This window comes from Sinocyclocheilus rhinocerous, unplaced genomic scaffold (genome assembly GCF_001515625.1).
Source record: "Sinocyclocheilus rhinocerous isolate Xijiao unplaced genomic scaffold, SAMN03320098_v1.1 scaffold1281, whole genome shotgun sequence".
NCBI classification, from domain to species: Eukaryota; Metazoa; Chordata; class Actinopteri; order Cypriniformes; family Cyprinidae; genus Sinocyclocheilus; species Sinocyclocheilus rhinocerous.
Genome location: NW_015637000.1, coordinates 262,244 through 287,714, shown reverse-complemented (window position 1 = coordinate 287,714; position 25,471 = coordinate 262,244). Strand labels below are relative to the sequence as shown.

The window sequence follows — 25,471 nt, the reverse complement described above, 5'->3', positions numbered from 1 at the left end:
AACACACAAACGTAAACAAAGGTGTATGTTTGTAGAGTAATTTACAACAGCTTTGAACGCGGCTCAGCCAATCAGAATCAAGGACCGGAACTATCCGTTTTATAAATATTTCATTCAGCAAGGACACATTAAATAAACCAAAAATCTCTATTTTAAATAAATACGGTTTAATTTAACTTACTATTCTTCAAAGAATCCTGGAATGAAGTAAGAAGCAGTGCAACTGTTTTCAACATGATGATAATAATAAGAAATGTTTCTTCATTCTAATATGCTGATTTACAGCTCAAGAAACATTTCTTATTTATTATCAATCAATAATCTCAATAATTTTATTTCGGTCCTCACAGACAACTTTTCACAAAATAAATAAATAAATAAATAAACATAATTACCGAAAAAGGTGTAGGCTGAAGCCTTGCTTATTATGCCTACCCTTTATACATAATTAACTGATGAGCGACACTTTTCACTAAGAAATACAAGATAAACATGTTACATAAACATTACCCCAAATGTACATACATAATTCAAAACAACATAACAAAAATACACATTACAACTATTACTTCAATATTGTAACAATACATTCACAATTATTGATACTGAGTCATATAATTATTTAACACCTTATTTTTATACATTTTCTTGAATTTGCAGAGTGAACATCAGTTTTCATCAGAGTTTACATCATTTTAATTCCTTATCACAATTATTCCATAGATTTACCCCTTTAACAGATAAACACCTACTTTTTGCATTAGTTCTTGCCCTAACTTTTTTAAACATATACAATCCTCTTAGATTATACTGACTTTCTCTTATTTTGAACAGCCTCTGAATACAATTTGGAAGTAAATTATTATAAACTTTGAACATTATCTGTGATGTACATAAATCAAATAAATCTACAAATTTTAAAGCATGTAAATTAGTAAACAATTTGTTTGTAGGTTCGTAATAATCAACCATATCCTATCCCCAGTTCTCTGCTCCACAATCTCTTTTGCTAAATTGAACCAAATATTTACAAAATACTCATTAAATTCATTGACAATGTCATTAATTTTATTTGTACTTAATTTATCATCATTAACAAAATCATTTGGGTAATCTACTTCTCCAGTATTCTTTTTAATTATACTATTAAGTACTTTCCATGTTGTTTGTATGTTATTCTTATGCTTGTCCAATAACTTATTATAATAGTCCTTTTTACTCAATCTTATAATGCTTATTAATTTATTTTTATATATCTTATATTTATTTTCCACTTGTTTAGTTCTAGTTACTATAAATTTCCTGTATAATGCATTTTTCTTTTTGCATGCTTTCTCTATTCCCTTAGTAATCCATGGTTTATCCTCGTTTTTTTGCTTTTTTACAGTCCTCTTAGACAAACAATGTTTTTCATATTTTTCAATTAATATGGACAAAAAAGCATCATAAGCACTATTAGGATCTTTACTTGCATAAACCTCACTCCATTTTTGATTCTTTAAGTCCTCACTGAGAGCAGCAATGACTTCTGGTGTTCCATGTCGAATTGTTTTAAAGCTATTTATCCTATTTCCTTTTGCTTTTTCAAATAGTCTTTGAATAATATCAATATTGAAATCATTTGTGCTGCTTCATATTTCTGTGAAAGCTGATTCTTTAATCAATAGAAAGGTCAAGTTTACTGCCGTTTTTGATCAGTTTAATACATCCTTGATGAATAGAAGTACAAATTTCTATATAAAAAAAATAAAACTTGCTGACCACAAATGTTTCAACAGTGGTGTATATGTAACTTAAATAGCTCAAATAAAACCATCTAAGGGTTATCGTATAATGAAATAACTTCAAAAAACAAATTTCTTGGCATCAATAAAGATAATAATACAGATAAAGAGCTGTATCCCAAGTTTACTTTCTTAAGCTGCAAATCAGCATATTTTCATGATTTCTGAAGGATCATGTGACACTGAAGACTGGAGTAATGATGCTGAAAATTCAGCTTTGATCACAGGAATAAATTACATTTTACAATATATTCACAAAGAAAACATTTTGATTTTAAATGGTAATAATATTTCACAATTTTAACAGTATTTTAGACCAAATAAATGCAGCCTTTGAGAATAAGCGACTTCTTAAAAAAACATTTACAAATTGTAATAACTCTTAAGCGTTTGGCCAGTGCTGTTGGTTATATGTGCATGTGTTTGCTCTGCCCCCTTCAGGTCACTGCTGGGTAGTGCGGGAGGCCCTGACCAACCCCTGGATCCCTGATAACTGGTCGTGGGGCGGGGTGGCGTCTGAACACTGTCCCGTCGTGGCCGAGTTCTTCGTGGACGTCATGCTGAAGGAGCTCCTGTGCGGAGGGAACGGAGTGGCGGTGGTGGAGAGAGGAGACTCCATGTCCAAACACGAGCGGTGACCTTTGACCTTTTACACGTCTGAATACAGATGAAGAGAACGAGAAGTGCACCATGATTGCCTTTGTTTTGTCCGTTCAATGTACAGTAGAGATTCTATAGCAAGAGACTGTTGATTTTAATATAGAGCAATATAATGAGATATTTAAACACAGATTTATTAAACATGTACATACAATGAAGTGAAATACGAAACAAATGACAAGTGTGCCAAAACTTTTTAAGTGAGAACAATAAATCGATATTTATCAATAACCTGAGTTTGTGTCTCATATGCGGTCGTTTAAGCACAGTAACACACAGGGGCGGACTTACCCATTAGGCAAAGGTAGGCGACCGCCTTGGGCCCCCAAAAGCCAAGGGCCCCCTAAAATGCTTTTCATATAGGATATGCGCATTAACCGAGAGTTTATTTTATTAGGAGTCTATTTTCGATTTGAATTATTTTGTTTTAAAGTAGTAATTTAAAGCTTTCTATATATTTTGATCATGTCTGAGTTTAGGTTCATCATTGTGAAGCGCTCCTGTTCAAGACCGAGACGGCAGAAAGCGTTTGTTTTCTTTATTTTATAAAACTGATCAGAAGGGACAGTAAAGACATTTATAAAATTATAAGGTTTCTATTTTTAATCAGTGCTGTTCTTTTGAATTTTCTAATTATGAAATAAATCCTGAAAAATGTATCATGGTTTCCAAAAAATATGAAGCAGCACAATTGTTTTCAATAATGGTAATAATTAGAAATGTTTTTTGAATCGCAAATATGACAGCATGACTTTCAAAGTAATCCTGAGAAATATTCACTAGAGAAAAGGTGTGACAACTAGATGCATTAAATATAAACATTATATATATATACTGTATATATATATATATATATATAGTATATATGTGTGTGAAATGTCAACACTGTAAAATGTTCTAACTGTATAGAACATTTAAATCTGAACAGTCAAGTCACCTTTATTTGTATAGTGCTTTATACAATACAGATTGTGTCAAAGCAGCTTTACAGTGTCAAGCAGGAAAATTGCTTGTCAATAATGCAAGAAAACAATGACAGTCATTTTTCCAGCTAAAGTCAGTTCATTGATGATTCAGTGGTCCTCATCCAGTTCAGCTCTCTTCCAAAAGTGTCTGTGCAATCAGAAGGTTGACGGTTATTTAGCCGTGTTCTTTCATTATTATGCAGTTGCTATGTTCTGAATAGTTGATAAGGCATCGCTAAGAAGTTGCCAGGTGGTTTCTAAGGTTTTGCTGTGGCTGTCAGGGCATTGCTATGGATCTGAGATGTTTTGGGTGATTGTCAGTGTGTTCAAAGGTGTCCGGAGTGACTGTGAGGGCGTTGCTATGCATCTATAATGCTCTGTGGTTGCTAAGGTGCTCGGAGTAGTTACTAAGCATTTGTGTGAGAATGTTCTGCATGGTTGCTAAGCAGTTAGTTTAATTTGTGAATAAAGGAAAGTGGCATTCATCAAAGCATTTGAAATACCGAAACATATTCAAAATAATTTCATGGTACATAAACTATTTTATATACACTTTATTTCTGCTGTGCTGTTGGCTGTTTTGTCCCAGTGCTCTAGACACAGAAACTTAGTTCAAACGGAACAGTGGCTAATTTTCAGATCCAGTCATTACACATTTTGTGGCCTTTAAATACTCTCGATTACACGTGCCTGGTCAGTGTGTTTGCATCTTGTTGGAGGATCCTGGATTTGTGTAAACTGAATGCTTCCCCATTTCATACAATTAGGACTGGCTGTCATCAAACCTGTGTTTCCTCGTTCAGGTGCTGGATTCACTCACAGCGGTCACATCGTGACTCCGTTCATAAAGCTTAGCAAGAAAAACCAGTTGGCATACTTCTAAAACTATGACTATTCTCTCTCACTCTATTATTAGGGCCCGAGCACCGATGGTGTGAGGACCCTATTGGAATTGCTCCGTTTCTTATTCTTCTTCTTCTTCTTCTCCAAAGTGAATCGCATTTTTGAGGGCCTAAACATTCTCCAAAACTCATGAAACTTTGCACACACGTCAGAACTGGCGAAAATTTACATCTGATATGGGTTTCAGAAGTGGGTGTGGCAAAACGGCTCGATAGCGCCACCTGTAAAATTTCAACGGAGTGCGCCTCGAGCTACGTTTTACGTACATGTACGAAAATCGGTATTCTGCAAATCAGCATTCTGATATGCTGATTTGCTGCTCAAAAAACATTTATTATTATTATTATTATTATTAATATTTTAAATAGTTGAGTATATGGTTTTCAGGATTCTTTGATGAATAGAAAAATCCAAAGATTAGCATTTATCTGAAATAAAAAGCTTTTGTAACATTATACACTGTACCATTCAAAAGGAGTCTGTATAATTTTTTTTAGGGGGGTAGGGGTAAGGGGGTTAGAAATTATAGAAATTAATACTTTTATTCAGCAAGGATGCTTTAAATTGATCAAAAGTGATGATAAAGACATTTATAATGTTACAAAAGATTTCTATTTCAGATAAATGCTGTTCTTCTGAACTTTCTATTCATCAAAGAAACCTGAAAAAAATTATACTCCGCTGTTTTCAACAACAATAATAATAAGAAATGTTTTTTGAGCAGCAAATCAGCATATTATACTGATTTCTGAAGGATCATGTGACACTGAAGACTGGAGGAATGATGCTGAAAATTCAGCTTTGATCACAGAAATAAATTACATTTTAAAAATATATTGAAATAGAAAACAGTTATTTTAGATGGCAATAATATTTCACAATATTACTGTTTTTGCTGTATTTTGGATCAAATAAATGCAGCCTTGTTGAGCAGAAGAGAATTCTTTCAAAAACATTAACAATCTCACTCTTCAAAAAGTGTAGCAGGAGAAAAATGGCTTAAGATGAAAGTCCTCTTTCATACTTCTGTCTATCTGCTTTTAGACTTCCGCTATGTATCTAGCAAACATTCACCTGTTTGCTCAGCGGCAGGTTCTGACACACATGCTCAGTGAACTTTACACGCTCAGCAGATGATCCTTACAGCTACAGTGAAAAATACTGTTGGACACAATGTCAGTCACTTCATGCTAATTTCGAGTCACTGCTCTGATCATCTGCTGTGAGTTACAGCTACAGCACTTCTGCTTTTTTGGTTAACAGATCTTTCAGATTTTCATGTACACACATTATCAAAAGAACATCTATTAGCTTCAGTAAATTAGGTCAAATCAAATATACAGTATGTTTTATATGTATTGCACAATCATAACATATTGATCAGCAGCTATCCTGTTTAATATACACCCATAAAGACATTTGAAACATGGATTTATGATTTTTTTCTTCTTCTTTTCAGTAAAACTGCCCATGTGTGTCCTCTAGTGGCCACTTACCTTTACTGCATAAATGTGCATTTCATAACTAAATGGCAAATTAAAAAAAGAGCAACTGTCAAAATAAAATTTATTTATATATAATTTATTAATGTAGAATTTAAATCGTATAGTTAAACACAACTTTTAACATTCATTTTAATTGACAATTTGCTTTTGAAAAAACTTGCTTTATTTACATTTTGAATTTTTAAATTAATAATCAGCTATTTTTAAGTGGAACTCTTCCTCTATTCAGTTCAAACGCCTTTGATTACATTAGCATTTTTATACAACATTATTTAGTGCTGATGTAACAAGGACGGGATGATTTTATAGTCTCATTATATATGTGATTATGAGTATAACCCATCTGCCTACAGATAAATATAAGCCTCAGATTTCCACACACACCGTCATCAAGTTCTTTTAAGTCTCAATACAAATATGTTGCATGTCAACATTTATAACAATGTTAATTTGTTCAACTTGTTGAATGTCCACATGACACCACAATCCCAGTTTAATCCTACAGATTGCAGGAAGTGTGAAAGCCAAGACCTCATAGAGATTAATGAGCCTTGACGTGTGTGTGTGTGTGTGTGTGTGAAGCGCAGCTGAAAACAGAAACCCTTTGTCCTGCATGTCCATCCTTGTAGGTGTCAATCAGCAGGTGATCTGGTTACAAAGACATGCGAGAACAGACACAAAGGTCATACACATCAACAATACAGTCAAGGTAGAGTAGTTGTGCTAGTGAGACGTTATTCATATACTGTATATTTAGTATGTGACATTTAAGACACAAAGGATTGTCTACTTCCATAAAGGACACTTTGTAAACAAAGGTTAACATTTTGGCACTCAGAAAATGACTATTTTCGTGATCATAAACTGTTTAAAGCAGGGGTTCCCAAAAACGGTGGGGGGGGGGTGTTATATTGTAAATAAGTTATATTGTAAACACATGCCATCATAAATATGAAAAAAAAAATTATATCAATCAAGCAGTTTATAAGATTACAAATTAAAGTGTCATAAAAATTCAGGAAATAAACATCTTAAGGAACTTGTAGTACATATGTTTGGCAATCTGTAACTGATGGTAAGTTGGCCCCTCAATATCCCCTCAAAAGAGAACACACATGTCCTGAGAACTACAGGGGACTTAATGCACCGCACTGGCTAAAAAAACCCTCAAAATTATACGTTTTACCAGAGAAAAACAAATAAAGCTCCATAGGCTCCTATATAGAGTGACTGTTTGAGTCTCTATCCCAGAAATCTTTTTTTCCAATCATCTTGCTTCACGAGAAAAAAAACAAAAACATTTAGAGCAAAAATTAAGCCTGTTTTAAAACTATTACGATTTTTTGCATCATAACATTTTGTAATTTGGTCATTTGTTTTTACATTTTGTAATATTGGTAATGATTAATGACTGTAATATAATACATTTTCACATTACAGTAATCGGAATAAGATTTGTGTAAATTTATGCTAAATGAGATACAAGAATTACACAAATCTGAGGTGAGAGGCCCTACGTGCAGGGCTGCCCTCGACTAAAGATTTTTATGATCGACTAATAGTTGTTAATTCAAAGTGATTAGTTGGCTAATCGCACGTTTATATTAATAAACCATATAATTCATAATAATGAGCCTTTAGCCTAACCATGCCTATAGCCTAAAGCTTGCCACAGCGCACCACAGAAGAAATGATTATGAATGCATCAGGGAAAAACAGCAAGAAGACTGCCTTAACATCATAATACTTCATTGATAAACTAGTGTTTTCTGTATTTTCGGCTGCAGTGATGAAGTAGACGACACTGACTCGTCATCTCCACAGTGGACATGCACGTTTCATACGGATTACATCATCTGAAAATATTTGTTTTCCATTTGAATTGGTTCATTTAAAAGTTGACATTTTGCTTTCTATACTTTTCATGTCTGTGAGTTAAGCACAGAGTATCGGTTCTTTTTTTTTTTTTTTGACACGCTCAAGTTCACAGAGACCTAAACGGCAGAAAGCGCACCCTACTTGTTTTCATTATTTTACAAAAGCACAACGTTTTGTTGTTATTGTGAGTGCACACAAATAAAAGCAAACCTTTTACAGATTCGAAAGATGTATTACTCTTATCTGTATAACCAAAAATATCATTTTAAGTTAAATGCAAATGATTGCACCGTGGTGTTATGCTGAATTCTGCACCCCTGCCAGATTCTGCACCCCCTCCTTGAAGTCGCTAACTGATTGCCTAATCCCAACCCGGACCCCTCCCCCACACCTACTCATAAACCTACAAGCGAGCGGCCATGTAATGATGCTACTACTTACATGTTTCAGATGATAAGCCACAGGTCCCAAACGAATGTCCTGACCGATGTACTATAATTACCACATAGACCAGCTGTTAATCATCTGTCCGTCACAGACTATGTGACTTCGCCACTTCCTGTGGATTTTTTTGTCCCTGCGTCTAACACAATTTTGATCGACTAAGCCTCTTCTCGTTGACTAATGGTTAGTCTACTGTTCGGGGGCAGCCCTACCTAAGTGTCATTAAAATAATTTGAAAATTAAAAAATATTTAATGCTTCTAAAAATAGGCTTAATTTTTTATGCAAAAAGTAATTTCGTCTTTCTTTCTTTAGTTTTTAGTGAAATATGACCTGGGCATGTTTTTTTATTTATGAATGGTAATGTATGACCTGGACAGGCTTTGTGAGATTCATGCTGGAGGTCGGAGGTCACATAAGTTCAGATAAGTGTGCACAGCTCCTCATCGGTTAACTGGTTGACCTCCATGATTTTATGAAGCTGCTCCGTGTAGCGCGCTTGGTCCTGCAGGAAGTGAGGAATCCGCACGTGCGCCAGCAGAGCCAGACTCTTCAGACGCTCCACGTCCTCATAAGACACCTGCACAACACACACACACACACACACACACACAGTTAAAAATATGGCTGCATGATTGTGGGAAAAAATGTAAATGTGATTTTTCACTCGTTAAACTAGCAAACTTTTATTTTGACAGAAAACCACAGGGAGTCCTTAAAGCTTCTCTTTTGCGCTTCACATTTTAAGTATGGGAAGATTGCTGGCTCATGTTTTGTTCCCAATTGCATGTTAAAGACACTCAAACTCAAAGCAGATGCAGAGATGGAGTTCATGTTGAGCAGCATCTACTGTGAACTGATCCGAGAAGCTAAAACATGGATTATGAGCTGCTCACATGTAAATGAACCCAGTGCTGCGCTTCACTGAAACATGCAACGCATATATTTCTGTCTGTCATTCTGTCTGTTTAGCATGGTAATATACATGCTGCTGTGAGAATGTAGGAAATACTGCTGCTGAACAAAAAAAATATTTGAAATAACTCGCGCATATAACACATGAAATCACCCCGTAGAGATCTATACAGGTGGAGCTGGGGAAGATGGAGGGTTTCTGAAGCGAGCTGCAACTGCTCCCGTAAGCACTAGCTGAGTATTTGTATGTTAAGCAGCAAGCTCAATGGCTGCTGATGTGAAAAGAAACCAATCAGCTGTGCCATGTGAATGATGATGTAATTATAGCAGATTGAGTTAGAACCTATCGGCCTGCATCATCTAGAATTTCATGATAAAACTTTGTATTTATTTAATTGAATATTGTGATTTTGGTTACATTTCGATTAATTGTGCAGCAAAAAAATAAATAAAATCAAGTTAAAAATAAAGTGTGTCAGTAAAGTAACACTAAATTGTGCATTTGAACATGTTGACTTCAAACTGACCTTGCCCAGAGCCATGAGCAGCTGGAAGTCAATCTTGTCTCTGTGCCTGAGGATCTTCAGGATGCCATCTAGATAAACTTGGTCTTTACTGAAACAACCTTAATAACAAAAATATTTGATTATTTACATGCATAAACACAATGATAATTCTGTAAGTCATTAAGCCTGAGAATCAGGAATAGTGGTTGACCGATATATTGCCAAGGCCGATATATCAGCTAATAATTGGCATTTAAAAAAAAATATCAGCACTGTTTAGTAATTGTTGGTTACATTGTTTTCCTTTCTTTTTATTCATATTTGTAACAATTTATTTATTTGTGAAAAATACTGTAATATAATTATAGAATCATTGCCATCTAAATAAATATTTTTACCTTACAGATTAATTTTTTTATCAAGTTCAAAATTTGTTTTCATATTTATTAATTTTCAAATTTAGTAAATATTATGTAAAATAAATGTTTAATTTCAGCAATTGTTATGCAGGTTTTTACTATCTTTAAATTAAACAGTGTGATATCAAATATATATCTTCTTTATATCGGTCATCAGCCACCCTCCTCTATAAGATATCGGCATCAAAACAATCCATATAGGCTGACCACTACTCAGGAGGAAGTGCTGTACCTGGCAGTGCTGTGTCGGTCTGTCCTCGTTTGGCTCTGACGCAGTAGTCCCATCGTGTGTTGGGGTCGTGGATGAATCGGCCCAGGTTGTGAAACAGCTGTGAGAAGGACATGCGGCTGGCCTGGTAGACGGTGTAGTAGAGCAGGGCGGCGCGCCACAGCGTGGGGCCCTTGCGGAAGAGCACGCTGTGGATGCTGGCCAGACCCTCCTCAGTGGGGTTGATGGGCCGCAGACCGTGCTTCTTCCTGCCGCCGCCGCTGCTCCACGGCTGGTGACTGTTGTTGATGCCGCGGAAGTAGTGCGTACCTGTGTGAAAGATGAAGGCGGGTTTGCTTTAGCAACCAAATCACAACAATCTGGATTCATTAATTCATACTGGAAGTTCATCAAAATTAATAGCCACTATAATAACTATTAATAATTTGTAGTTAGCAAATGAATCTCACTGTTGTCATTTAATACACAGAGGCCCCCACTGTCCACAACAATATTCGAAGAACCATTACTTTGAAGGATGAATGAACAGGATGTTTAAAATATATATGTTTTAATCAATATTTCTACCAATAACAATAATTTAGAGTGTGGCATAACTTAAGAAAATGCAAGTATAAGCAAAATTAATAGAGATGCTTTAATCATCATTTACAATATATAAAAATGTAGATGACGCTTGAATTTAGTAAAGCAGCTAAATTCATTCACGATTATGAGCTATTGTCACACTCCTTGTGATACCCTTTTAGCATACTAAAATTACACTTTAAGCAGTACTTATTATGGAAATAATAAAAATATACTTCAATATACTGTAATATGATATACTTTAAAAGAATATACTAAATGTAAGACACTAAACTGTATGCTAACCACAATTCAAATGAAATTGTATAATAGTTTAAATTTATATTAAACGCAATTAGCTTTTTTACCCCGCTTAAGTAGGACTTAAGTACATCTTTTTATGTCATTTCATATACATGTGCTTTAGTATGTTATTCAACACATCAAAATAAGTGTACTACTTTAAAGCACGACAAAAGATTCTTAAAACAATGATTTAAAATGATTAAAAACTTGTAATTTGACATTATAAAATGCACTTTTGAAAAATGTACTTAAGTGTTAAGAAAGTCAGGATTGTCTCTCTTTAAGTACAATTAAGTGTTCTTTTATTTTATAAATATTATATGATCTGCAAGTACAGTTTTTTTAAATGCACTTTCAATATTTGAAGTACACTACAAGTGCACTAATAATACAATTAAACACTTCTTTTTCACAAGGGACTCGCTTGTGACTACTGAACATATCTTTATTCTTTACTAAAGCATTACAAATAGTTGCTAGGTTATGTCTCCAGCAGCCAACCCCTGATTTCTGAGCAGACAATCAGAGGAAGTGAAGGAGAGAGAACACACAGCGTGGGAGTGTAATTACTGTGGTCCTGACACTGAGCTCTGATACGCTCAGGCTGTAATAGTCCATGACAGCAGGAACACAAGCTGTTGCCGACATGGACGGCTGATTTTCCTGGGGTGACCGAGACACGATCCAAAGTACAGAACACAAGGGACTGGAGCTGGTGGATCGTGTAAGACTTGAATGGGTCTCACTATTCTATTCAGTTCTCCAATAGGAGACTCAATGGACTGTCAGATGCTGACATAGACAAACACGCACCGATTTCATGCCTCAGCATCCCCTCCAGCCATTGCTCTCTGGCAGTAGAGATGTTAATGGTGAGTGTAGGTCTGCTGTTCACCACAGTCATAGACGCTCTGGACAGGAGGTCATCAGTAAGATTAACCACAATCTGCAGAGAGAGGAATTTCTACATTCAAATGTCATAAAGCTCTCACAATAATAAAAATATCAATAAACTACACTACCATTCAAAAGATTGGGGTCAGTAATAGCAGCAAGTCAGCATATTATACTGATTTCTGAAGGATCATGTGACACTGAAGACTGGAGCAATGATGCTGAAAATTCAGCTTTGCATCACAGGAATAAATTACATTTTAAAATAGATTCAAATATAACAGTTATTTTCGATTGTAAAAATATTTCTAATATTTTACTGTATTTTTGATCAAATAAATGCAGCCTTGCATAAGAGACTTCTTTCAAAAACATAAAAAAATCGTACTGACCACAAACTTCAAATAATTTCGTATTTTTCTCTACTTTTTGATGTTCATGAGATTTTTTTGGTTGAATTAAAAGTGGAGTTAACTGTGAATATGCATAACGCTTCTTCTCCCTCACCTCTCCCATGCATCCTTCCTTCTCCATGTATTTTTTGACATGGTACCAAATTCGGCTCTTGGTGAGGAGGTTTCCTCCAGTAGCCTGTTCAAACTTCTCATAGGAGCCGTATTTATGCAGGGCCAACTCCATGATCCGCACAGCCTGAGACGACAGCAAACACTCAAAGATGAGCAACAGGAGACAACTTTTACAAATTCAGCAAAGCAAGGCCTCGTTGGTGGTTTAATTGTTTTCGTTTATGCCAGGGGTCATTCTTTTAAAAACAGATACCATCGCACTTTAGATTTTTGATTCTAATATAAATGTTTTACTTTACAATACTTTAAATATTAAATTTTTTTATTTATTTTACTAATTAATAATTCATGTATTTTTATGTCGATTTTCCAATTTTCCAATAAGGTTCCCTTGTGTAGAAATGTACGATAGTAGGACTGATATTTGGGGCTTTGAGATAAACTCTGGCTGTGTAATGCAGAGGCATAGCTCAAAATAACGCTTGATTGTTATGTCATGAATGTACAGACCTCAGTAAATAACTAGGCCATAGCTGGGACTTTGGTGCGGTGTGGATTTATGAAAACTGATTTGTGATATGTCAGGATATGCCTGAGGTTGATCCACACAGTGAGCTCGGCACTCTGAGATAATCAATATAATGGTCTGAAATGAATCCATTTATCCTTTGCTGCAGCACACAAAGCTCTAAAACAGCCACTATATCCTACTATATGTTCATTTAAACATTAACCAACTCGCTGGTAAAATATAACTTGCTATGTTGTTTTTGTTGGCTTTTGCAGCCAGGGAAACTATTATGGGATATCTGATGCCCTGTACAAAGTGCTCTGTGTTGCTCTCACAGTGTTGGCTCTGTTAATAGCTAGCAGGAAACTGAATTAAATTGAATTAATGAACTCCTTCAAGGAGGTTTATTAGTCTGATTGTGTTGTTGGCAGCACCTACAGTTGTAGCACATTGCTTTGAGCTGCTGAGCCTGAGACGCAGCTATAAAGGTAAAGCACCTGTTTCTAACTTAATCAATGTTGAACGTATAGAACTAATGAGTCAGAATGTTTTTTAAGGAGCAATTCCTCTTAATCTCACTTACAGGACTGACCTTACAGCAGGGCTGACAAACCCAATTCCTGGAGGGCCACGACCCTGCAGAGTTTAGCTTCAACCCTAATTAAACACATCTGATCCAGCTAATCAAGTTCTTCGGGATTATTTGAAAACTACTGGTTTGCGTGTTGGAGGAGGGTTGGAACTGCAGCCCACCAGGAGCTGGATTATGGGGTGTGAATGAAAATAACTAACATAAAACCTTAGAGAAGATATCAACACCAAAAAGGATGAAGGCAAATGAAAGTTAAATGCGGCAGATCATGAGAGAGAATCAAACAGAGTCCTTGAGGGCAGATTTTCTGGCACAATACAGCTCTTTAACCAAGTTCAGGCCAGGTCAGCTCTCAGACAAACATGGCTGAATCCTTATGTACATTTGCTAATTCTCTCCCAAGTCCTTTTTAAAGCAATGCAGCGTGCAATAAAATGAAAACAAAACCATTTGACATAAAAGCATTTGTTAATTACTCATAGGTTGCATCCCAATTTGCATACTATCCAGCTGTAACATAAGTGCATCACAACACTTGTATGCTAAAGGTGTCCAAAATGACTATCTGGCTAATTTTTGAGTGTGCATCATTTACATTTAGTCATTTAGCAGACGCTTTTATCCAAAGCGACTTACAAATGAGGACAATGGAAGCAATCAAAATCAACAAAAGAGCAATGATATACAAGTGCTATAACAAGTCTCAGTTAGCTTAAAGGGTTAGTTCACCCAAAAATGAAAATTAGCCCATAAATTACTCACCCTCAAGTCATCCTAGGTGTATATGACTTTCTTCTTTCAGACGAATCCAGTCGGAGTTATATTAAAAATTGTCTTTGATCTTTCAAGCTGTTTAATGGCACTCAGCGGGTGTTGCAGTGCATCAGTCCAAAAGAAGTGAAATAAAAAGCACCCATCCATTAAAAAAAAAGTGCCTCACACGGCTCCGGGGGGTGAACAAAGGCTTTCTGTAGCTAATCCATGCGTTTTTGTAAGAAAGATATCCATATTCAAAACGTAATAATCACTTTAATGTAGCTTGATGGAGATGAAATTTATCAGTTGTAAACAGTGGCAAAGTATGAATGTATGTCTAAGGTGAATTTTAGGATAATGAAATTTGCTAGATGCAAATGCTAATATGCAAACGCAAGCATTGTGCACCGAAGTTAGAATGCAATATGGCATGTCCAAAATCAGAGGCTCTATCCATTAAAGGCTGCATTCCAAGACCGAATGCGTCACAATGGCACGACGAAGGTTGTCCATTTCAAAGACTCCTTCAAACGCGGCCTCAAAATGCATCCTTCATTTCCCAGGCCACAAAGGATACAACAAATGGATCCTTTGTGGATCAAACAATCACAAAATTCATTGTGCGCCAGTGACAACAGGATTTTTTTGAGAGAAAATGCTGAAATACAGTTTTAAGTAAAAGTACAGGGTTTCAACTTACTTGAATATTTAACAATACAAATGTTAAAAAAACACTTTAAAGGGGTGGTTCACTGGGTTTTTTCTAGGCTTGATTGTGTTTATGGGGTGCAGTCTAACATGTGTTAATGCTTCGTTTTTAAAAAAACGCATTATTTTTCACTTAATTTACCTTTATTCCACACCGCTTTGTCCCTTCTCTGAGGAACGTGCTGATCGTCCGTTTCGGAGAACCAGAGGACAAATATTTCAATCGATCGCTCAGGCATGGCACCGAAATGAGGCACCGAAATCTGCCTTCGGACTCGGTTCTAGTACATACCGGTTACATAGGTACCGGTGCCATATTGGTACCGGGTTTCGGTACCCAACCCTATCTCCGTTTGCATTGAACTTTCAGTTTCATAACTTTGCAGATATTGTTTATGCTCAAACAGCAACATTACACACTAACGTTAAAAAAGTGAAATCGCAATTAACCACCCCTTTAAAGTAGTTAAAATGTTGACTTATATCTCACCATAGCTGCGTCTCATTTCAGAGGCTGTCTTGCAACACAATGTAATTTAAAAAGGTATAGGGCCCAAAACACACTGTGGGGACTGTGCACTTTGTTTGCATACTAGTGTATGTAAAGGTGCGGTCACATCGTAATTTTGCCAAAATTTTGCCAAAAAAGGTCCACTGTCTATAGTCAATAGTGTAGCAATGTAGGAAACATAGTTCACACAGAAGTCACTTTCAAACCAAACAGCTTTATATTGGTGGCGAATTCATGTGTCAAACTTGAACCCATTTCAAAATATGCATTGGTAAATATTTTGCCTTTCCAATTGTGTGGATTCCTGTTGAAATCACTGGATTTCGCTGTCGTAAATGTGACCGCACATATCTACGTCACTATGTGGAAATATTAGCATAATGCCGCCCAAATGTGCATGTAAAGAAAGAAGGCGTGGTTTCAGGAACAGAAGTAGTGTTGATGCAGTCATGTCAGTGAGACGCTGTGTGATTCAGTGAGAGCCATATCCGGGTCAAGTCCAAGCCCAGAAGAAGGCTGCATCTGAGTCAAGTTTGAGACCAGAAGAGGGTCACTTTGAGTCAAGTCTGAGACTAGAAGAGGGTAAAGTCTGAGTCAAGTTTGAGACTAGAAGAGAGCCATATCCGAGTCAAGTCCAAGCCCAGAAGAAGGCTGCATCTGAGTCAAGTTTGAGACCAGAAGAGGGTCACGCCCAAGTCAAATCTGAGACCAGAAGAGGGTCAAGTCTGAGACCAGAAGAGGGCTGCATCGGAGTTAAGTTTGAGACCAGAAGAGGGTCGCTTCAAGTCAAGTCCAAGACCAAAGGAAGGTCATGCCTGAGTCAAGTCAGAGTCCTGTAGAGGGTCGTGTCCGAGTCAAGTTTGAGACCATAAGAGAATCGAGACCGAGATCAGAAGAGGGTCGCGTCTGAGTCAAGTATAAGACCATAAAGGGTCTCATCTGAGTCAAGTCAGAGACTTGAGGGTTAAGTCCAAATGCTGCCGAGTTCATGACAAGACCAAGACAATGAAAATATGGTCTTAAATGCTGGAGTTCAGTCTTGAGTACTACAACCTCTATACTACTCTATAATACTATAATGCTAATCTTGGGACCTAACAACACCCTTTTGCCATGACAATATCAAAATATATTAGGATGGGATAACAGAGCACATGGTGGAATTTCAAGAAAAGTAAATACTGCTGGTCTTAAACTTGAGTTTAAGTTGAGTTAAGTCCATTGTCAATTCAGTGTTGCACCCCCATTTCCCTGGAAACAAAATCTCCTTCGCCCACTTAACCTTGACTCCAACAAAAGACGAGAAACAGGACGGCCCTGAGGATACATATAATTTGTTACATCAGGCAACTCTGTGGCACACAATGGCCACACTAGTCCACGTGCCTGTGTGAAATGATCCCAGGCCTTATCATAGAGAACAGCTCTGACAGGTGCACTGAAGTAGAAGGACCACAGCCTCAGCACCAGAGAGCCAAACTAGTGAAAAGCACATAAAACTATCTGTCTATATTAAGATCTTTAGGGCTTCATTCGATGATGTAGCATGCATAAAGTACATTTGGATACACTAAACATGTCAATGCATTGGACACGAAAAAAGTGAACTCATTTTACTTTCTGGAGCCATTTTTGCTATTAGTTTCAAGTATGATTGCAGTAATTTTGGTGGATGTATGACGACTCTGCAATTACTTCTAAGGAGTCTCGTTTTAATTAAATATCCACTTCAGTTCCCTAAAGCAGTAGGTTATTATGTCTATGCAATCTGAAGAACACTGCTGTAACATCAGCATATACTGACAGACTCACCTGTAACTTCAATGGATTCAAGCATCGTCTCGCTCGCGCTGTGCAGCCTCAACTTTTCAGCCGTGAAGCAAGTTTTTTATATGAAATAATAAAACGCACATACGAAACGACAAATACTCAGTTACGCGGTTATAATATCTTGCATATGCACAGCGCAGAGTAATGCTGTAGTTTGCAAATCTCCGTTTGCAGGTTCTGAGCGCGCTCAATCTCCACCGCACAGCTGCTTCCGTCTGGACGCTGAAGCGGTTGCCATGGTGCGCCGTCAACGCTTCGAGTCGCTCCGAGACGCTTCGAGTTTTTAGACGCTTCGAGTCGTGAAATAGTTATCGGTGTAATTTTATAATCTGTGAATTGCTATTTTATTGAAGTGATAGATTTAAGTAAAACGTTAATTCAATAGTTTAAGAATACATTTCATAATACTGACAACACGGTAAATATTTGTATGCATTTAATTTACAATTAATTGATTGTAAATGCTTAAAACATAAGACCAAATATGTTAAGCAGGTTTACATTTTTAGTTAAATTATTCATATTGTATCTCTTAAATGTATCTGTAATTTTAACAATTTTTAAAAGCGATCTTTTTTCTTTTAACACTTTAATTTAACCTCGGAGTTGATGTTTTTGATGTTACAACCCTCCTGTGTATTGTGAATATATATTGAAACAATATTTAATATTTCTGTGATACACAAAAATTTGTACACAAATATCCCAGCTCTCATTACTCATCGTTCACATTCACAATGAAAATATGGTCTTAAACTCCGGAGTTCAATCTTGAATACATTTAATTATACCCATCTAAATTATGCCTTGAAGAAAAAATAAAAATAAATAAAAATAAAACCCGGGCCACACGCAGCTTTATACCTCCATCTTGTGGAGATAATAAACATTTGAAGCTTGTAAGACAGAAAGAAAGAAAAAAAAAATTCATATTGTTCAGAAAGTTAATGGAAGCACATGCGTCTTATGGCCAAAATTTATTTGAAGCCAAAAGAAAAAAAAAAAGGTTGTTACAATATACTTTTAAAACATCTTTTATGACAGACAAAAAAAGACATCAAGATTGTGTATACTGAATAAAAGTTCTACTTTAAAACATAATAAAAATACAATAATAAAACGCAAGTTTCATTTGTAGAACATTATGGCAATTAACATCCATTCATCTATATAAACCACATTTTAACACCAGATGATCAAATGTCCTTGGTTACAGTTCACAGCTCCGCATACATTGGGTCATTTTCAGAATTTCAGCCAATAAACATTACAAGTAGGGCTGCACGATAAATCGCATGCGATATTTAACGCGCATCTCGTCAGTAAAGCCATTCTGTAATCAGCGGTAAATCTCCATCACCTGCAGACTTTCACATTGAGCAGCATTAACTACACAGAGCCGTTGTTCACCGACAAGCTGCGCAAAACATGCGCAAAATATGATCGTGGTTTTGCGCAGCTCGTCAGTGAACAACGGCTCTGTGTAGTTAATGCTGCTCCATGTGAAAGTCCGCAGGTGATGGAGATTTACCGCTGATTAAAGAATGGCTTTACTGACGAGATGCGCGTTAAATATCTCATGCGATTTATCGTGCAGCCCTAATTACAAGCACAATCTCTATTATTATAGTTCAAAGGAAAACATGTTTTTTCCCCTTCACTTTACTGCCAAACGTTTTCTAAGAGGACTTGTGTTTTAGAACTGTGGTAGGCTTGTGTGATGGTACAGAGTTCAGTTTAGAAAACGCGAGTGGCGACTCACAAATCTTTGAAGATAGCGGGGATGGAACCATAACTTTGTACAACTTTCAAGTTTAAAGTGTCTTCTCGGGGAGTGTCCAAGAGCAACAGCTTTAATGGTACTGAATGTGTATCTTGTCAATCAGTCTATTATCTGCAGATCTTTGGGGAGCTGCTGTCTCTCTGTCAGCTTGGCTGTGGTTACTCCATGCTCTCAGGGTCTGCCTGGGCCATATACGCATCCAGCTCGGCATCCAGATGGCCCTTGGTCTTGGACATGTAAGCATCAAGCTGGTTGTCCAACTGCTCACGTGTGACGACGGGACGGCCTGCTCCTCGGCCTCTGCCGCGTCCACGACCCCTTCCTGCAAACCCTCCACGACCTCTCAGTCCCCCGCGGCCTAAGAGAGACAATCATAGACTTTAATGTTGAGAGACAAACATTTAAGCATGCATGCAAGAACAAAACGGAAAACGCTAACTGGCAGAAGACTGCATTTAACTTTTTTTTTTTAATGTTCAAGTCTCATTGAAACAGAAGTTTCAATAGTCTTTTTTCCTTATTGTGATGTATATATGAGCAAAACGGCTTCTTGAACAAGTACGTAGATTCATTGGTGGTGGTATTTCTCACCTCTTCCTCCAGGTGCTCCTCGTGCTGCTCCTCGGCCACCCAGAGCACCTCGTCCTGTGCCTCCTCCACGCTGACGCATGCCTCGACGGAGCCCGATACGTCCAGGACCACCCCTTCCTCTCATCTGACCGGCACCTAACAGATAAAAACAATCGTTCCACCAGATAAGATGATAATCCAAGAGCAGCAATGAGTCAAAATGACAAGATACTCCCTTAATTTCATTTCAGGTGCAGAAATGATCTCCTTTAAACGGGTAATAAAAATTCTGTCATTTACTTAAGTCTCATGTTGTTCCAAACCTGTATGACTGACTGACTTCTGTGGAGCATAAAAGATGGAATTTTGAAGAATGTTTTGGTTTAACCAAACAGTTTTGGTTCCCATTGCTTTCAACTCAACTCTTTTCATCAGTGGCGACTGTGTGGAGAGGGTCTCGGACTTCCGGTTTCTGGGCATTCACATAGAGGACAATCTGACCTGGAGTGTCAACACCATTACTGTCATCAAGAAGGCACAGCAGAGACTACATTTCCTGAGAATACTCAGGAATTACCAGCTCACACAAAACCTGTTGGTGTCCTTTTACCGTTGTTCTGTGGAAAGCATTCTGACATACTGCATTTGTGTGTGGTTTTCTAACTGCACTGCTGCTGAAAGGAAGGCTCTCCAGAGGATCATCACCACAGCCCAGAAGGTAATCGGTTGTCCCCTCCCCTCGATGGAAGAGTTACACAGTTCCCGCTGCCTCTTGAAAGCTCAAAAAATTCTCAAGGATCCATCTCACCCAGGACATTCTCTTTTTGAATTGCTACCTTCGGGCAGACGGTACAGGGTTCTAAAAACCCGAACAAACAGATTAAGGAATAGTTTTTATGCTAAAGCTATTTCTTTTTTAAATACTGCAAAAAATTTTAATTAACCATCATGTGTGTTGAAGACATGAAGTGTCCATCTCTGTTGATTGTAAGATTAATAGTTTACATGCCAAGCCATATCTGTTCTAAATACTGCAATAACTTAACTGATCATCATGTGCAACATTGAATGAGTCGTGCAGCTCCTGTTGAATGCGATATCAAACAGTTCACATGCTTAAACTATCTGGTTTTGAATACTGCAATAACTTAACTGAACATTTTTGTGTACTGTTGAACTGAATGCGTAGCAATCTAGAGAATGCCCTTTTTAGACCACAGCTGCTTTCATTTACTCTCTCTCTCGATTACATGTGAAGACACCCCAACATATTTGCTTTAAACTGAACGTCTACGATGTGGTTTAAAGAGAAGACAGAGATAGAGAAGAGGCAGGGAGATTTCTGAGTGATTGCCACTTACAGGCCGCCATCAACCGACTGTAATGTCATCAGTCCGAGACACCACGCGGTGAGTCGACCCAGGGCTAGAGGGGTGTCTGGCAACCCAGCCACTTACAACCAAGACCGTGACCTGGCACGCTGTTCTGTGAGACGCCTCTGATGAGAAGAAGGGAAGGGGGTTGGGGGGGACAGGTCACGTCTAGGTACGGACTGAGCACCTTATTCTGTAGACAGCCAGAGAGAAAGTGAGAAACGCAGAGGAGGAGCAGAAAAACTCTTCTGGGAGAGAGAGAGAGAGTGTGTTTTTGTGTGAGAGAGGGTAAGAAATACAGATGGCACACACACCATCCTGCATTATCAACTCATTCCCATGGCTGAGGATGCTCTTCTGCAGTGCAGTCGGCTTACCTCGCCATTACCCTCTCACCTCCGGGTGTGCGCCGCTTACGCAAGAGACACCGCCAAACACGGCATGCTATCAGATCTTTAATATCGACTCAAGTAATCGCCGTCCTGTTGGGTAAGCGGCGCACACCGTGCGGGCAGTCTAGCGTCCACGTCAGGTCTGATGTCTCCCCCTCAATGACCTCCATAGTACACGTGTCTTGAGGCTTGCTGCCTTAGTTATCTCTGTATGCTTTTCCCCCTGGCCTTGAGATAATGCTGTCAGGATGCGTAGCGCCTCACCGCTCATTCAGGGACACCTTGGTGGTGCTTTTCAGCACGACTTTTTGAGAAGAAGGGGCACTCATGTTTCTTCAGACTTGCAGGGATCTCTCCTGCAAGAGAGAAACGGCAGAATATAGATGGTAGGTATCTATACTGCATGAAATGAAAGTGAAAGTCTCACAGACAGAAACAAGGAAGTCAATGGAGAAATCTGATGTTAGAAAAGGTAATACACTGGCTGGATTTTAAAATCTCGTGAGCTGACTACCTAAATCGGGGATTTCAATCTTGTACATGCCTCGGGCCCCCAAACATGAACCTTCTTAAAGCAAGGGACATCCCTCCTAATATTCTGTGTCCAAAATATTAGTCAGAAAATTGTTTCTATTAAGTGACCGCTTTCCCCCTACTTTAGTACTGTAAGATTTATTTACATGTTTAATTATTTTCTAAAGCGATTATCTTTTTTTTGTTTGTTTATTGTAATTAGGGCTGCACGATAAATCGCATGCGATATTTAACGCGCATTTTTGTTAAATAAACAAAACCACTGGTAAATAAAACGCACCTTAGTATCGATATTTTTTGTTTGAGTATCGATACTTTCGATACTCGCGTCAGTATCGATACGCCCATCCCTAGTAGTTAATGCTGCTCAATGTGAAAGATTTACCGCTGATTAAAGAACCGGCTTTCTGACAAGATGCGCGTTAAATATCGCATGCGATTTATCGTGCAGCCCTAATTGTAATCCAATTTATTTAAACTACTTTTTTTTTTTTTTTTTTTTTACAGTTTCTCTAAACTTTTCCACATAATTCCTAGAACTCCCTTGTGATCCCGTTTAATACACTTTTTTATTCTTTTTTTTTTTTTACTTAAAACTTCATTTAAATCTTTCTTTTTTATTATTATTTTCTACATTTCTTACCCAGTTTTTCTCCAACTCTCTAATTTTCTCAGATCCTTTATAATTATTTTTAATCAACCTTAAATATTAGTTTGAATAATTTATTTTCTACATTTTTTCCACAGACTTCCCACAAGAATTCCCTTGATGCCCATTCATTTTAAACTTTTCTTTATTTATTCAGATAGATTTTGTATTTAAATGTCATTTTGTTCTATGTTCTATTTTTTTTATACAGATTTTCTCTAAACTTTCCTACTGACTCCCTAGATGCCTGTTTATTGATAAACTTGATTTATTTTAACCAAGTTTGTATTTATTTAAATAGATTTTTATTTAAACCTCATTTTGATTATTTATTTTCTACACGTTACAAGTACCAAAGACTATAGAATACCCTTAAAGGGACTTTGCTAGTACGTAGTGATGCCCAAAAATGCTCAGTAGGGTTCAAAACATTATGTTATTCATACCAGGTGTCAACATAATGGAAAACCAACGAGATTGACCAGTTTCGGCTAGCAAATGTATTTACGTAACGTTAACTCAGTCTGACTGTTCACCACTCTTGTACTTCAATATCACCGTAACTCGCTCGTATTTGTATATAACCAATCCAATATTTTATTTATTGAAGTGTGAGACATACTGAACCCTTACCTTTTCTCTGAAAGACTCGTGTAGATCTGTTAGCTGTGTAGCTTTAGCGCGACTCGACAAAACTCACACTCCAAACTTCTCTACTTGCCGCCCGAGAACTGTACAACTACCGCCCCTCTTCCAAATATATTTAAGAACTTAAAAACAAAGCTATATCCCACAAAATTGGCTAAAAACACCAATCTACTTCTACTCCACAGCTCTTTCGACCTCTCTCCCCTCGTTCATCACAAAATGGTGCTAACAACTGCGAGAGCTAGGAAAATGGAGCACTACTTACTGCGTCAGATATCGCGAGATTTCAGCATGAAAGGCTGTGTGCCAAATAGCGTACTACCATACTAGGACTAGGGTTTGTGCGTGAACGTTGTGCACCAAGATTTTACGTACCTTAAAATTAAAAAAAGGTGAACGGTACATTTTAAGGTGCTCTGAGCAGGTTTAAACCATTTTAAATTAAAATTTAAACATTACCATATACTTACAGTCATGCAGTCCTGCGGTGAGACAAAATAATTTAAATAATTTAAAATGACAAATATTGCATGCAACAGCTCAATTCATATCAGGTCATAAACTCGTATAAAACATGTATTATTTCATTTTATTTAATTTTATATTAGGGGAGAGGGGGGTGATTTGAGCCTGTGGGAAAGTTGAGCCACCCCTTGTTCCTAGATAACCTTAAACAAAACTGGTGATATGAAAACCAAATATGAAGATTTTTCCATTTTACCCACCCTGTGATGGAGAGAGGCCTGTGGAATAATTGGTAACTAAATTTAGGTTCATAAAACCTTTTTTTTTTTTTTTCTGTTCAAAGTGATTTTTGTATGTTCGGTCTGCATTATGCATACTGTTCACAGTATACATCATTGCATATTTTCACATGCTAGTTTCACATTCAATGTATACTGCGTCGTAGATAGTATGCAGTACGCTAGTATTACTACTGTATTCGAACACAGCCGTGTGGAGCGGGGTAATTTGAGCCAGTGGCTCACCCCTTATGATTATGAAGTATTATTTTACTGTAATTCTACATTATATTTCATTCATTTTAGACCAAACATGTTTGATTTTGTTCTTTGTTTTGCACTTTTGTTTTGAACATTTTAAATAGGCCTTGTTTATGAAAATTGGCCATTGATGTTTTATGAAACTGTATTTCACTGCAACATTTAATGTTGAGTACTATTAGCCCATTTCTGTAAGGTCCGTTGCAGTGTATTTTTTTAAATTCTTCAATTGAACTTTATTTTGTTATAATAATTTAAAAAATACCTTCAAAGTTGTGAACTGTAAACAAAAAACATAGGCCTACCATTAAAAGCCGTGCTTGCACAGGTTCTGCACGATCCTCTTCAATAATATCCTCTGCTTCTCAATCGGGCTTAAACTGATAAGCGATATTAACAACTCCGTTGTTTACAATACAACCGGAGCACATGCCGCTGAGGTGAGGGGCGGGACATCTAGACGCGCACTAGAGGCGGTTTAGCCAATCACAACACACTGGGCTAGCTAACCAATCAGAGCCCATCGCCTATTTCTGAGGGCGGGGCTTCTTAAAAACAGGAAAAGATCAGCGCGTTTCTCAGAGAAGGGACAGAGCGGTGATAAATAAAGGTAAATTATGTGAAAAATAATGCGTTTTTTTTTTAAAACTATAAGCATTAACACATGTTAGACTGCCCCACAAACACAATCAAGAGCCTAGAAACAAACCAGTGAACCACCCCTTTAAGAAGTCATCTATCCATCCATTCTATTATCCAAACCTTTGTCCATATTAGGATCGTAGGGAGCTGGATCGTAACCCAGCGTCTTGAGCCACAGGTCGAGAAAAACCCTGGATGGATGGCCAGTCCATCCCAAGGCTTACACATAGATTTTAAGAAGTCATTTTTATTGAATTTCTCTTCTTTTGATATAGCATGAGGTGAAAATGTTCAGTTTAATTTCAGCATAATCAGTGGCACAGTACAACTCCATGTGGCTGAACATGTGCTCGCTTTAAACAGGGCGTAAGTAAAAACAGGCTCACCTTACCCTATTATATATTATATTATATTATATTATTATTTTTTTTATAAAAATGTAATATTCCACGGACCCCTAAAATATG

At 37.2% G+C, this 25,471-nt stretch overlaps 3 protein-coding genes and 1 long non-coding RNA gene across 4 annotated transcripts in view; 1 reads left to right on the top strand and 3 right to left on the bottom strand.

The window, feature by feature from the left end:
- eepd1 (endonuclease/exonuclease/phosphatase family domain containing 1) overlaps window positions 1-2,673 on the top strand; it is a 31,566-nt gene extending 28,893 nt beyond the window's left edge. Inside the window, exon 7 of the mRNA XM_016563118.1 lies at window positions 2,226-2,673. Within this exon, the coding sequence (XP_016418604.1) occupies window positions 2,226-2,422 (197 nt within the window). The 3' untranslated portion in view covers window positions 2,423-2,673. The remainder of the gene's footprint in view (window positions 1-2,225) is intronic.
- A 5,835-nt stretch (window positions 2,674-8,508) lies between these two features.
- LOC107748379 (uncharacterized protein KIAA0895-like) lies at window positions 8,509-14,909 on the bottom strand. The gene is made up of 6 exons (XM_016563153.1): window positions 14,838-14,909; window positions 12,482-12,625; window positions 11,894-12,026; window positions 10,211-10,516; window positions 9,581-9,678; window positions 8,509-8,718 (listed from the first exon to the last, which is right to left on the bottom strand). Exons 1-6 carry the CDS (start codon window positions 14,907-14,909, stop codon window positions 8,560-8,562), a joined length of 912 nt encoding a protein of 303 aa, XP_016418639.1. The 3' UTR covers window positions 8,509-8,559.
- A 4,045-nt stretch (window positions 14,910-18,954) lies between these two features.
- On the bottom strand, window positions 18,955-20,037 carry LOC107748352 (chromatin target of PRMT1 protein-like). Its single transcript, XM_016563117.1, has 2 exons — window positions 19,784-20,037; window positions 18,955-19,550 (listed from the first exon to the last, which is right to left on the bottom strand). The coding sequence occupies exons 1-2, from the start codon at window positions 19,905-19,907 to the stop codon at window positions 19,351-19,353; spliced, it is 324 nt and encodes a 107-aa protein (XP_016418603.1). The 5' UTR covers window positions 19,908-20,037; the 3' UTR covers window positions 18,955-19,350.
- A 958-nt stretch (window positions 20,038-20,995) lies between these two features.
- LOC107748354 (uncharacterized) lies at window positions 20,996-23,623 on the bottom strand. Its single transcript, XR_001640922.1, has 2 exons — window positions 23,344-23,623; window positions 20,996-21,883 (listed from the first exon to the last, which is right to left on the bottom strand). It is a non-coding gene; the product is annotated as an uncharacterized LOC107748354 (long non-coding RNA).
- Between the last annotated feature and the right edge of the window lie 1,848 nt (window positions 23,624-25,471).

What these genes read in the sequence shown, in the direction of transcription:
- LOC107748379 (XM_016563153.1), bottom strand. Translation starts at nt 14,909, where the DNA reads ATGCATTTTGAGGCCGCGTTTGAAGGAGTCTTTGAAATGGACAACCTT. An exon ending in GATGCTGAGGCATGAAATCG is followed by an intron (nt 10,517 to 11,893) that starts GTGCGTGTTTGT and finishes TCTTTCACACAG; the next exon opens with GTACGCACTACTTCCGCGGC. An exon ending in GACCGACACAGCACTGCCAG is followed by an intron (nt 9,679 to 10,210) that starts GTACAGCACTTC and finishes TTTGTTATTAAG; the next exon opens with GTTGTTTCAGTAAAGACCAA.
- LOC107748352 (XM_016563117.1), bottom strand. Translation starts at nt 19,907, where the DNA reads ATGAGAGGAAGGGGTGGTCCTGGACGTATCGGGCTCCGTCGAGGCATG. An exon ending in AGGAGCACCTGGAGGAAGAG is followed by an intron (nt 19,551 to 19,783) that starts GTGAGAAATACC and finishes TGTCTCTCTTAG; the next exon opens with GCCGCGGGGGACTGAGAGGT.